We start from the raw sequence: 14,299 nt of genomic DNA, 5'->3' as shown, positions 1-14,299 counted from the left end.
TAATCTACAGAGTTCTTCATTGCCTGTGGAATACAGGTTAAATTCTCTAATCTGGCCTTTATGTTTGGCCTTACCCATCAGTACTCTCCATACCCCGCTCCTTAGCCCACCTAAGCTCTTCAGTCCTTGCTGTTCCCCATCCTGTCCATCTCTGTTTCTTGGCATATTGCTTTATCCTTGTGAGATCCCTTTCTTTTCTCATCTTCAGATTCCACCTTTTCTTCAAGGTTCTGTTCTGTTGTCATCTACTCTACAAAGCCTTTCATCCTGGAGTCTTTTCAGCAGGCGTTAAAAGCATTTTATCTGTACCTCTCCTATGTTACTTGTTGTTCTCTATCTCACATTAAACATACTAACAGCATTTACTGGCCCTACCAGAACTCTCAAGTGGAGACCTGCTGTGAGACTTAGGGAGCAATTAAAAGAGTCCTGTGTTCTATGCCATGGAAGTTCTGGGTCAGCAGATCTAGGGTGGGTTTCCCAGGTGGCGCTAGTGATAAAGAATCCGCCTGCCAGTGCAGGAGACATAAGAGACAGGGGTTTAATCTCTGGGTCCAGAAGATCCTCTGGAGGAGGGATAGCAACCCACTCCAGTATTCTTGCTCGGAGAACCCCATGGATGGAGAGAGGAGTCTGGTGGGTTACAGTCCATAGGGATGCAAAGAATTGGACAAGACTGAAATGACTTAGCACACATGCACGCATATCTAGGGTAGGTCTTGGGAAATTGAAATTTTAATAGCTCCTAGCTTTTCACAAAGCATGACAGACATAGAGCAAATGTTGAATGTCAAATAGAGGAAGAGATTGAAGTGAGATCCTTCGGTTGGTATATCTATAGTAAAAACTGTGCTGAAGAAAACATGACTTAGGACATATACTAAACAGAAGTTTACAGCGTAGCTGGTTATGAGCTATTTTGAAGGAAAGAGGGGTGATACCACTCAAGAAGAGAAGAGAAACCGAGCAGGATTTACTGCAAATTAGTAAGATACTATATATCATTTGGAGTGTCACGCGTGTGTTGTTTATGTTATCATATAAGAGAAGGAAGGTAATATATAACACAGTTTGGTTTTTCCAGTCTTATGTGCATTATTCCTAATAGTAAAAAAGAAAAAAGAATGAGGTCACATTTGTTCCCTAGGAAAATGACTTTGTTAACTTCTCTGTTGGTGAAGTGAAGTGAAGTCACTCAGTCGTGTCCGACTCTTTGCGACCCATAGATTGTACCCAACCAGGCTCCTCCGTCCATGGGATTTTCCAGGCAAGAGTACTGGAGTGGGTTGCCATTGCCTTCTTCCTGGTGGTAGACATTGCTAATTAACCACTGAACTGTTTCTTTTTGAGCCTGATGTGCTCTCAGCATCCTTTTCAACATAGTGCTCCAGCCAGGGCCACCCGTCAATCAGTATTAGCCTAGAGACAAAAAGTGCTCAGTCGAGTCTGACCCTTTGCAACCCCATGGACTCTAGCCCACCAGACTCCTCTATCCTCCAGTGGATATTCCTGACCCAGGGATTGAACCCACATTGCTGGCGTCTCCTGCATTTGCAAGCAGATTCTTTACCACTGCACCACCTAGGGAACCCAAAGACAGAAAAGCCTCTGTGTAATTCCCTGGGATGTGAAATGTTTAGGATATTTCCTTAGTTTGAGCAAATGCTGTAGAATGATTGTGATCCCTACAATCAAAATTCCTTTAATGCTTAGCAAAAGAAGGTAGTTAAAAACCAGTGCATCTGAAAGGGCAGCTCTTAGATGTATTCACTGCTCCATTTCTGGTATGACCTATCTTTTATGAAATTATGCTGAGTGTTTCATCATAACCTTCATGTCATTTGTTCAGACTTTTTAGTAAATAGAGGTAAAGAAATTATTTTCTTCCCCCAGATACCTCTTCACTTAAAATTTAGAAGACACAGATAAATGGAATGTCTTAATTATGACAGATTAAGAAGTTTAAGCCTCTTAGAGCATTGGATTGTCTCTACTGCCCACTTAGTGTTAAAACACTGTACTCGTTTTCAGCTGCTCTACTGAATTCTGTTCCTCTCGTTTTATCGTGTGTGTTCATGAGCCACCAGTTTCAGCCCTGTACATCCAGCCCCCTTTCCTCAACCTGCTTTTCCCTTTTCTAAAATGCACCTCCCATGTAATCAAGTTTTTTGCTTCTCTCCCTGCGCTTTCTAGGTCGGATGATGATGACACGGAGAGTAGGAGCTCCAGGGTGACCCAACTTTGCACTTACTTTCAGCAGAAATATAAGCACCTCTGCCGCCTGGAGCGGGCAGAATCTCGTCAAAAGAAATGCCGGCACACATTGAGGAAGGCCTTGCTGCAGGCGGCTAGTAGAGAACCGGAGTGTGCTGGCCAGCTGATCCAGGAACTGCAGAGAGCTACACGCAGTCGAGCCAGGTCAGAGCTCCACACAGCCACCTGTTTTCTAAGAACTCACCTTGTCTTGTTTTCTCTATTTTTTGAGAGGATAGTCAAGACACAGAGAGTGGTGGACATATTATCCTGAAGCACTTAAGCCCTGTATTTTGGTTTTGTTGCTCAAAGTTCTACAGTGATGGCAAAATAATCCTGCCACAGCTGACCGTAAAAAAAAAAAAAAAAAAAAAAATGTATTACTAGAAGTTTGCTGGAGTTCGATTAGAATTTTAGTAGAGAATTTGAGAATGCTGCCTGTGTTTAAAAAATACAAGGCCTAAAACATTTCTTGTTAAGTACTTTCTTGTAAAAGTAATACTTATAGTTTTTTTTTTTAACTACCAAAGTGGTGTTTTATGTTTTTGACACTAATAATAAGCTTTTTCTTAGATGAGGATTTCCATTACATTTTCTGGTAATATATACATTATCCCAAATATCATACTCAGAATGTTTTATTACATTGGATTTCTTTGGGGGGAAAAAATCCCTTCTGTTTATAATGAAGATATTTGCTTATTGTGAAAGTTTGAAAAATATGGAAAATAGCAGAAAATCTCCATAATATCACCATTCACAAAACAAAATGAGCACTATGAATATTTTTATTCTTTTTCCTTCTAGTCTTTTTCTCTATGTGTGTGTGTGTGCAAATAAACATTATATATGTAAAACATTTTGGGGTTTATATACCTATATATTACCAGAATTATCTCAAGATGATGGGATTATTGATGAAGTTTAAAAACATTTGTAGTTTGTGTATTTTAATTTTTCATGGACGATCATGAGCCATTTGAGGGAAAAGGGGTTTAAAACAAGCTGAAAACTAAAAATTAACCTTTGCTTTGTAGCTATTGATCATATTCCTTACGTAACGATACTATACTTTTTGAAATTTCATTTTCATTTTGTGTATTTTGATTTTCATTGTATTTGCTTTAAGAAAGTAACCTATTTTCCAGTTGAGTATCTCAAAAAATAATATGCCCTTAAGAATTTTCTGCTTCTTGGCATATTTGGAGTGGTTTGAAACTATGTATGGGTATCTGACATACCTCCATAGTGACTGCAGCCTGCAGTATTTCCTCTCGCTTTTAGAACTCTCAGCCTCCTCTCATGGAGGTAGTGTGTGCACTAGAAGGTATTTAGGGCTTAACTTCTTACGTGGTCAGAGATTTGTCTTTCTTAGAGAAACATTCCCAGATTCCCCTGACTATGTTTGATCTCCTAATACATACGCTCTTGTGCTCTGTACTCTGCTTCATTGTAGAATTTTATACTTATTAATGTCTCTCTGTCATACCAGACGAGGGCAGGGACAATGTATATTTTGTTTTTAATCTCCAGCGTTGATGAATGAATGAATAGAATTGAACAAGTGAGGGTCTGTTTTCTATTTGTCAAAAGAACTCACTCATTTTGATACACGTTTTAAAATAAAGATATCTAACATTTGTATGATATAATGCTTTCAAGTGTATAATTTCAGTAGAAATTTTAGTTTTGTCCAGCATGAAGCAATCTAGATGTAGATTGTTGTGTATATTGGGTCTCATATATTGTACAACTCTGTCAAAGATGTGACGTATAAAGAAACTATACTGTGAGTTTGGGACAGTTCGCTATCTGTATGGAAACTGTACTTAGCTATGATTTTTAACTGGCAGAATCGACCCCTTCTTATCATCTCCCAAACCACCTTTAGTGATGTTTTTCAGAAAATTTCATGATAACCATGTGTTGCAAGACAGACACCAAGATGAACTCAAATTACAAATCTCAAATTTATGTGATATCATCTATGTTCCCCATGATTAATAAAATGCTTTATTGCTCACTACATTGCTGATAATCATATGCCAGTGTGCCATAATCATTCCTTGGTGATTAGTTCCTTACTTCTTTACATTACATATAAGGTCTTCAAAAATCAACTCAGTTGACTAACTTCCTCTGTATTTAATATTTGTGTTATCAGAGGCCTAGTTCCACAGAAAACATTTAAAAAGTTGCTGTTAAATAGTTTAGAAATTGAAACTATAATGGCTACCTTCTAATAGGTATTCTTAAAATATGGTTTAGATATAAACTAAACATTAAAATATTCTTTATCTAGTAACTTTGTCATTTATGTGTGAGCATGTAGAATAAACCATTGAAATAGCTTAAAATTTATAAACCTGAGTCTCAATATCTTATAGCCCACAATTCTGCAGAAAGATAGTAGTGTTTGTGTGGAATCTTCTTTTTTAACAGGGGATCCAGTAGAGCATATAAACTGGAAGCCCACAGTAAATATTTTCATGTTAACAGCATCAAAATCCTTGTTTTGTTGGGATTATTCTCTATGGGGATATTGAAATCCTGACTTTGGGTTTATTTTAAGAGATAGATTGGTGAGTTAGAACATAATGATGATTCTAAAATTGAAGCCAATGGTTTACTTTGAAGTTTAGCATAAAGTAAGTGAGGGCTGTGTTGTACCACTAGGCCTGGCAGATGGTTGAGTAAATTACTAAAGAGTTCAATGAAAGTTATCCATTCAAATTAGAGAGCTACCTTCTATTTAAATCTAGACCAAGAGAAATTGGGCTTAGCTGCCAAAATAGTAAAGCTTCAATTTTTGGAAATTGTGAGCTTAATGACCTACTTCCTCACTCGTGATCCTGACAAACCTAGTAGAACTCTTAATTAAAGCAGCTTGTGAGGCAGCACCTTTTTACATTCACTATATGAAAGTTACAATTGTAATAGAAATATTATATGTAACTTAGATTCTATATGACCTTTTCTAATTAATGTATATCATCTCACTTAAATCCTTAGAAAGATACTAGAAACAAACAGTTCAAAAGATTTTTCAATTTTTGATGCCTGACTGGTGACTCAATGCACCAAGTAGATTCTTTTTCCATACTCAGGCGCGTGTAAAGGCCTAATAGTTTATGACATTTGATAGAATTACATAGATAGCATAGTTTTTATACTTCCAAGAATTAAAATTTTTAAAAAATTTAATGTTTGTATGAAACAATGGAAGGATTACAAACTAATAAAATGAACATATATTAATTAATAGAGCAAGTGGAAGCTGCAAATTGAGACAGGGGTGGAAAGGAGATTCTTCATTGCTTAGCTTTCTGTTCCGGCATCCCGTTCCTCATGTATTAGGTTCATTATTTTGCAGATGTATTGTTTAGAAGCTTTCTGAGGCCAAAATCTAACAACGTTGACAATAGTGGTGACTGACAACCATTGATTCTTTACTATGTACCATACTCTATACTGCATGTGGTGTTTTAGATGTGTCTTTTGATGCTTGCCTGTCAGCTAGAGGACTCTATCTGCACTCCACAGGTGAGGAAGTTGAGACTTAAGCAAGGCTAAGTAACTTGCCCCAGATCACAGAGCTAGTAAGAGGTAGAGCCAAAATTCAGAACCAGGTCTCGTCTGATCTAGTCTCGTGGTCTTCACTATTTTCTACTGCTTCCTTGTGAAGTAAAAGAAACCAAAATATCACTTAAAAAAAAGCCAAACAAAACCTCAAAATAGATAGACATAGCTGAGGCCAAATTATAATGTAATTATTTGTTTTGTCAGTTGGGGAAATATTAGAACTGGTCATTATAATTCATACTTGCATATTAATTAATGAATCTAGGTAGTTAAAAGTGTGAATGTTATAAAATAGTAACATTATGGAATAATTGCCCTAGATTCTTAACGCATTTTAAAAAATTCTTATGTTTTTCATTCCTTAGCATAAGTCGGACCACGTTGAAGGAGATGGAAGCTGCAGCGTGCAGTGGGACCGTGAAGGGCGAACAGTGCACCAACAAAGCCCTTCCGTTCACCAGACATTGCTTCCAACGTATCCTCCTAACTTACCTGAGTGCACATTGGAAAGTACTGACTCATTGGGTGATATATTTCATTCTTAGGTCAAGTGAATGATTTTTGAAATCATAGCTGTTTAGTATTTAAAATAGTTTTTATATTACTTCTGATTTTCTTGGTGTTTACTCAAAGTTTCTTGCATTTGTTTTGCCCAAAAACTGAATAGCTTTTTTTTTTTCTGCTTGTTGCTGCTAAGTCGCTTCAGTCGTGTCCGACTCTGCGACCCCATAGACGGCAGCCCACCAGGCTCCCCATCCCTGGGATTCTCCAGGCAAGAACACTGGAGTGGGTTGCCGTTTCCTTCTCCAATGCATGAAAGTGAAAAGTCAAAGTGAAGTCGCACAGTTGTATCTGACTGTTGGCGACCCCATGGACTGCAGCCAACCAGGCTCCTCCATCCATGGGATTTTCCAGGCAAGAGTACTGGAGTGGGGTGCCATTGCCTTCTCCGTTTTTCTGCTTATGTCATTATAATTCTGTATTCAGCAATTATATCAAAATGAGCAAAATGGACAGCAAGTAGTAGGTTCTTCCAGTGGCTGTCATTTAAATAAAATTTTTTAAAAATAGGATTCTGGTCCTTCCAGTAGTTGTAGGTAGTTTGTAAGAGATAACCATGACACTCATTGACAGGAAAATCAAACCCCGTTATTCAACAACCGTGTCTTTAGTCTTCCAAGAAAGTTAAACAGTTTTACAGTTTTTTGTGTTTTTTTTTAATTGTGGGATTAATTTGCTCTTTTTATTGAGTACATTGCTGATCTGAAATGTATGAAAGATAACAAACATCACTAACTAGGAAAGACGATATCATAAGACAGAATATACATGAGGAAAACCTGTGTTAAGGAACTTCAGGGTGATCATGAAATCTTATTACTTTCAGTTCTATTAAACATTTAAAGTTGAGTAGGATTTTAAAAATTAATATAGTAGCAATTACTTTTCTTTACTATCTTTCTGAGTTTTTCCTTCCTTTCTCTTGGTATTGTATTTTCACAGCTTTTTCAGCAACAGTTTCTGTGCAGTAAAGGTTTTTTTCCTGTATGCTTAATTGTAAAAGCATAAAGGAATAAATGAAAGATATTCCCTTAATAGATATAAAGTATATCTGTGGAAATATATAGTGGCTAAAAGTATCAATGCTTAAAAATGATGATGACAAAAAGCTGATGTTCCACTTTTAATAGTACAGTTTTAATTTTAAAGTAATTTTTCATAAGTTAGAAGTTTGAGTTTGGTATTGGAAATGTGAAGTGAAAAATTCAAATATGGATAGATGAGTTTTTTTGTAATTAAATCTTTAACTGTTTATTCTTGATTAGTATCTTAGGCAGAAATTTTCCTTAAAAGAAAGTTTTGTTATTGTTTAAACCATCATAGTGTAACTTTTAGGAGTTAGTATGTTAGGAAGGAAATGACCCTGCTTCTCTAAATAACAGAAATCAGAATGGTCATAAGCGAGACTCATGTTAGGAGCTCATTAGCAAAATAGACTCCTTTAGAAGTATCTTCTGATAATTGAAGATGATAAATTCAACTGTTACCATTTTCTGTAATAGTAGTTGGGTTGGTTCTTTAGCTTTTGTAGAAAACAAAATTTATGATTACTAAGCACAAGTAACTGAAGAAATACATTTTATATAGAAATTGAAAAATTAAATTGTTTCAGTATATTTTATTCTTAACTTAAAAAAACCCCAGATATCCTTTTAAACCGCTCTCAGCAACTCTTCTCAAGTTGCACAGCCAAGTTCGCAGATGGACAGCAGTGTTCTGTGCCCGTCTTTGACATTACACACCAGACACCTCTGTGTGAAGAACATGCCAAAAAAATGGTAAGTTCAGATTTTATTTTCTGCAACATAGGCTTTCATGGTTTTTTTTTTTTCATATTGGTATTTTAAAAATTGTATTGAAATATATTTGACTTATGATGATGTGTTGATTTTTTTTTTCTCTATAGTAAAGTGACTCAGTTATACATGTATATACATTCTTTTTCATATTCTTTTCCATTATGGTTTGTCACAAGATATTGAATATAGTTCCCTGTGCTATACAATAGGACCTTGTTGTTCATCCATCTTATATATAATAGTTTGAGGCTTTAAATGGTTTGATAGCTATCCACAGTAGGAAATATTTTGTGGCTTGGTACAAACGATGTGTGTATATATATCACTGAAACAAGTTTTGTGAAGCTCTTTTAGTACCTCTTATTTTGTAGTCTGTTCTATTTCACTAAAAAAAAAAGTTGATAATAAACTATTGATTAATTTTATACCCTCATTACAAAAGAAACTAGAAAATATTTAGTAGTTACTTAGATATGGTCATTTTGCTTATTATCTATACCTTAGTCTATACTTCTTAAGATACATTTTCTTATACTTAAGCTGAGTTTCCAAGATCTTTCTTGCCTCATTTCTCTAGGTTTTTGCTTTACTTGTATATAACTCTGTGACTGTCTTGCTTATCTGGTAAAATTTCAGCCAAAAGCCAAACCCTATTATAATCCCATTGAATTTAATTATTGCTTTAGTTAGTGCTGGTAGCATAAGCCCTAATTAATGCAGAATAATTGAGAGGAGAGACAAGTCTGAATCAGTGAACTGTCTGAATTATATAATCACTTAAGATAAAGGCAGTTCCCCATGAGACCACTCCTGAGTTCTGCTGTTTGCAAAGGATTGTGCTTGGTGCCTGTGTGCTAAAAAACTGAGTAAGACAGCCTTTACTTGCTATGAGCATATTTCAGTTTGCAGGGCTGCGACAGGGTCACCCAGTGGCCGTTGCACAGGACTTCGTATTGTAACACCGTGGTCTTGGCATGGCCACTAGCTAAGTGCATATTGAGGATTTTTTAGACCTCATTCTTTTTAGACCTCAGTTGTCATATATTAAGTTTACTGGCTGCTTCTTCCTGAATGTCTTTTGGTTTTTAGATTTACGTTATTGACCATATATTTTGAAATGTTGTATACTAAAATTATGCATACAAATGTTGAGTAATTATTTTAACATTTAAAATAAAGACATTTTTGTTAGCTCATTGAGGCTTTATCATGGTTAAAGAATGACTTTCATATGTTTTTTGAACCACTTTTGGGGCCCTTCATTTGTGGTCTCATGGACCCTTGGTAACACAGGCTCTGTAGCTTTCAAACCACTGAAGTAAATGATCACCATTCTAGCATACTTCTAATAAGACTAGGAAAATATTGTTAAATAGCGGGGGTCTGTACTTCAGGATCTGCTTTATTGATTCAGTGAGTTGATCAGTATAACAATATGTGAATACTTCTAAAGAAATTGAAAGCAGTTCATTCTTTTCAGCTGGTTAAATATTCTACTTAGACAAATTCAGCTGGGCAAACATAAGGTTGAATTAGTATAATAAACTTAGTCATAAAATAATATTTATTATATAATAAAAAATATAGTGTAAATAAAATTATATTAATCAGGTTTTTAAAAGGTATTTTCAATGCAAAGTTTTTACAGTGATACAAATGATACAAATGGTTTTCTCTCTGGAGGCAGTTGTAGAATCTGACACTGGTTTGAGCTATTTTTAAGTGAAAAATTACATAAGAGAGTATAGCAACACTTGTATTCCATCAGTGCACCAGTGAGAGAATCTCGATGGTAAAAACCATGCTAATCTCATGGCACTACTTTACAACTATACGCCATCATTTTTCCCTACATTATTGTAAAAGTCTCATAATTAGGCTCCCTTCCTCGTGCCATGCCTCCTGCACCCACATGTGCTGCTTGCCTATCAGTCGGTGTAGACCGTGTACATGGGTCCCACTGTCTTTGAATTACATATAATAAAGTTCTCTCTTTTCATTGTACAGTTCTGTGAATGTTGACAGTGCATACAGTTGCATAAACACACCACAATCAAGATACACAATAGTTTATCACCCCCTCAAAAGTCACTAGTGCTGCCTTCTGTAGTCAGCCCTTTTTTATCCTCACTGATCTACTTCTGTCTCTGTTTACATTTTCCAGTGTCTTATAAATGGAATCGTTCAGTATGTAGCCTTTAGAGCAGGCCTTTCAGAATATAGATCTGATCGTTTTAGTTCCCTGCTCAAAACCTTTCATTGGCTTCACATCGCATCTAGAATCCAGTTCAAAATTCTTAATCGTGCCTGTGAGGCACTTCCTCATCTGGCACTAGCATCTTCTCCAGCTTCATCTTACACCCTCTCCTCACCTCTAGAGCTCCAGCAACACTGGCCTTCTTGCTCTTTCTTAAACACTTTACATATGCTTCCATCTCGAGAAGCGCATGGCAAACCACTCCAGTCTTCATGCCTCCTTTTGCCATGGCAGAGGAGCCTGGCAGGCTACAGTCCAGGGGCGTCTCAAAGAGTCAGACATGACTGAGCAACTCAGCACGGCACAGCACAGCACAGCACGCTCCCATCTCAGGGGCTTTGTACTTGTTTTTGTCTTTTCCTGGAATGTTCTTTCCCCAAATTCTCCATGTCTCACTCCTTCATATCATTCAGGTTTCTGATCAAATGTCCATTCATTTCTACCTCCCCTCTACCCTGCCACTGTTTATTCCCATTTGTTGTTGTTCAGTCACTAAATCGTGTCTGACTTTTGTGACCTCATGGACTATAGCCCACCAGGCTCCTCTGTCCATGGGATTTCTCAGGCAAGAATGAGTGAAAGAAAGTGAAAGTCCCTCAGTCATGTCTGACACTTTGCGACTCCATGGACTATACAGTCCATTGAATTCTCCAGGCCAGAATACTGGAGTGGGTAGCCTTTCCCTTCTCCAGGGATTCTTCCCAACCCGGGGATTGAACCCAGGTCTCCCGCATTGCAGGTGGATTCTTTACCAGCTGAGTCATAGGGGAAGCTCAAGAACACTGGAGTGGGTAGCCTACCCCTTCTCCAGTGGATCTTCCCGACCCAGGAATCGAACTGGGGTCTCCTGCATTGCAGGCAGATTCTTTACCAACTGAGCTATCAGGGAAGCCCAGGCAAGAATATTGGAATAGATTGCCATTTCCTTCACCAGGGGATCCTCCCAAACCAGGGATTGAACCCAAGTCTCCTGCATTGTCAGGCAGGTTCTTTGCCACTGGGCTACCAGGGAATCTTCATACTCTACCTATTTTCCTTCCTAACATTTGTATTTACCTCATGTTGTTTATTCATTTGTTTATTTTCTGAATCCCCCTACTAGAATGTAAACTTCACAAAGGCAGGAGCGTTGTTTGTTCGTTGCTGTATCTGCAGTGCTTGGAGCAAAGATACTCCATAAGTAATTGTTGAATAAATTATTGGTAGGCACATGGCTTGTTGGGTTGGGGGAGATTCTGGATTAGACTCAGCCGCTGGATTGGACAGCCATTGGTAGAAGCGACTCAAGCTGTACGAGGTCCAGGCTGGCAGACAGAACATGGTATTCAACAGGAATGAACTCATAGAACAGAGGGTAAGTTATTAAATGGGTTGTTGTCCTGCAGAGAAATATAAATAGAAGGGGACGGTTGAGAACGCTGGGAGTGAACAGTGTTCATGAACAGTGTTTGCGAACAGTGTTTGTGAGTCGCGTAAGTAAAGGAATGCTTCTAGGACATGGGTGCTGGGCTTTCTGGAGGAGCCAAGTAAGGGGATAGCAAGAGCCAGGCGGGGCCTCGGTCATGGGCAATTCTATGTGGAGTGTTGTCAGGATACACAGCATAAGCATAGAAGAGTAAGGAAGAAGCCTAGAACCAGAACTAGTAGGGCTTATATATTTCTAACTAGAGCTCTCTGACTTCCTCATATTCAAGACCCACGCTGGTGCTAGAGGGAGATCCTGGAGTGCATGCCAGCTCCTGGTGGGGACTGGCAGGTGCTTCTTCACTGCATAGTGGGCATAAAAAATGTAGACATCAAGTGTTGAACCAAAAGGAATTACAGAGGCTGGAAAGCAGCCTGTCTTCTGTTGTTTTCTAAATTTGTTTGCAACTTTTGAGTTTGTAATTGTGTTTGGATTCAGGTGTTTGGCTGGGATTAACCGTCTTTTAGATTTCTTGGATTAATGCTTAATTTTATTCTTTCTTGGTATGTTTGTTGCTACTGACACTTATTAGTCTTCAGATCTTTTAATGTATTTGGTTATAAAAGTTATTACTGAATTCATCAACTCAAAGGTGAAATCAATCATAAAAACCACAATTATTATATATACCACCTAGATGGAAAAAATGTTGCACAGTGCATTTCTTATCACTTAAATTTTTTATTTTATACTTATCAAAATAGCTTTTTTAGACTTAGACATAAATATTTTTATCTTCTATTTCACTCCTGATTTCAGCTAATTCTTGATGTGTGAAAGGCAGTATATAACATGTGCTATAACACAGCTTTGTTCTCTTTGTGATTATTTTCCTTTCTCATTTGGTTGTTGCTTTGCGAAAAAAAAAAAAAAAGGTAGAGGTGGGGATTGTGGTCAGTTCTTTAATAGTGAATATTTGCTTCGCTAATAACAGTTTTCTACCTTGCTTCTTTCTGTGCCTTTCTGCATACCCGTGTTTTTCCTCTACACTGTAAAACCAACAATGCACGAACCTCAGTTCAAACAAGGAGAGTACAGAGAGCTACGACCAACTTCGAACATGTAGGCAGCAGCAACTATAATGACCTGGCTGACAGAGATAATAATATGCCATTATTGTAAAATGCTCCCCCACTGTAGTGATAGTAAAATGTGCATCTGGGAATTGATGAAATACCGTATTTAGATTTAAGGCTACTAGCTGAAGAAAGCTAGTTATAGTGCAAGCTGCTTGTTTTTGCTGGTTCTTTTTCCTTTCCCTCCTCACTTAACTGCAGCAGTTTTATAAAGCTGTGTCCCCATTGTCTTCTCTCTTTACCATGTGAATTATTTGAAGGACTTCCACTGTGTCGCAACTTCCGAGTCTACACCTCCATCCCTTTCTTGCATCCTGTGCACCAGATACAATTTTCTCCTGCCCCCCGTCTGCCATCTTCACACCTCAAACTGTATGTGAGCCCAGCTGAATTCCTTAACTCTGATTCTGTTTATTCTGCTGTGTTCGGTATCCCACGAACGGCATCCTCACCTAATAATCACCTCGACTAGAAACTCTAGAAACACTTGAGAGTTTTATATTCCCCTCATCCTCACCACATCCACGCAGCTGTCACATGCTGAGAATTCTCTCTCAGCAGGCCCTTGCTTTTCTGTTCTTGCTCACTTTGCCCTCAGCTGTTTATCTTCTGATATCTGTTGAAATCGCCCTCTGATTAGAATTTTTGCCTTCACTCACTTGCCTCTTCTCTTTATTCATTTACAGTGCTCCTGGCAGGTTAGTTAATCCTTTTGTTATTATCCCTATTACTTTTTGGCTGCACTGGGTCTTCGTTGCCACACACAGCCTTTCTCTTGTTGTAGAGAGCAGGGGTGCACTCGTGTTGTGGTGCACAGGCTCTAAGACATGGGCTTCGGTAGTTACATCGCAGGTTCTGGAGTGCGGGTTGGTAGTCGTGGCACACAGGCTTAGCTGTGCTCCACAGCATGTGGGATCTTCCCAGAACAGGGATCGAACCAACGTCCCCAGAATTGGCAGGTGGGTTTTAATCCACTGTACCATCAGGGAAGTCCAGTTAATCTTTTTAAAACATTCTGTCATCAAGAATCATTCCCGATTGCCTACAAAATAAAGTTTAAAATTCTGAGCAGAGTATTCAGAGTCATACAGGATCTGGTGCCCGACTTCCTCACAGCTGATTTTTATATTTGACCCTCCATCATATCCTCAAGCAACAGGCCATCCCCAGTTATCTGCTGTCCTTTTTGTCTCATTTGTGCTATTTCCTTTAGCTTAGAGTGGTCTTCCCCCTGATCCCAACAACTGAAAGTCCTGTTTATCCTTTAATCCCACATAACTACAAATAATGAATTCTCCATTTGCAT

At 38.0% G+C, this 14,299-nt stretch overlaps 1 protein-coding gene across 1 annotated transcript in view; it reads left to right on the top strand.

The window, feature by feature from the left end:
- INO80D (INO80 complex subunit D) overlaps positions 1 to 14,299 on the top strand; it is a 38,342-nt gene that overhangs the window by 20,006 nt on the left and 4,037 nt on the right. Inside the window, exons 4-6 of the mRNA XM_068969357.1 lie at positions 2,194 to 2,418; positions 6,201 to 6,310; positions 8,041 to 8,174. Coding sequence (XP_068825458.1) covers positions 2,194 to 2,418; positions 6,201 to 6,310; positions 8,041 to 8,174 — 469 coding nt within the window. The remainder of the gene's footprint in view (positions 1 to 2,193; positions 2,419 to 6,200; positions 6,311 to 8,040; positions 8,175 to 14,299) is intronic.

Source organism: Capricornis sumatraensis, chromosome 3 (genome assembly GCF_032405125.1).
Source record: "Capricornis sumatraensis isolate serow.1 chromosome 3, serow.2, whole genome shotgun sequence".
NCBI lineage: Eukaryota > Metazoa > Chordata > Mammalia > Artiodactyla > Bovidae > Capricornis > Capricornis sumatraensis.
Note: the sequence above shows the minus strand (reverse complement) of the source record. Positions and strands in the feature narration are given on the sequence as shown.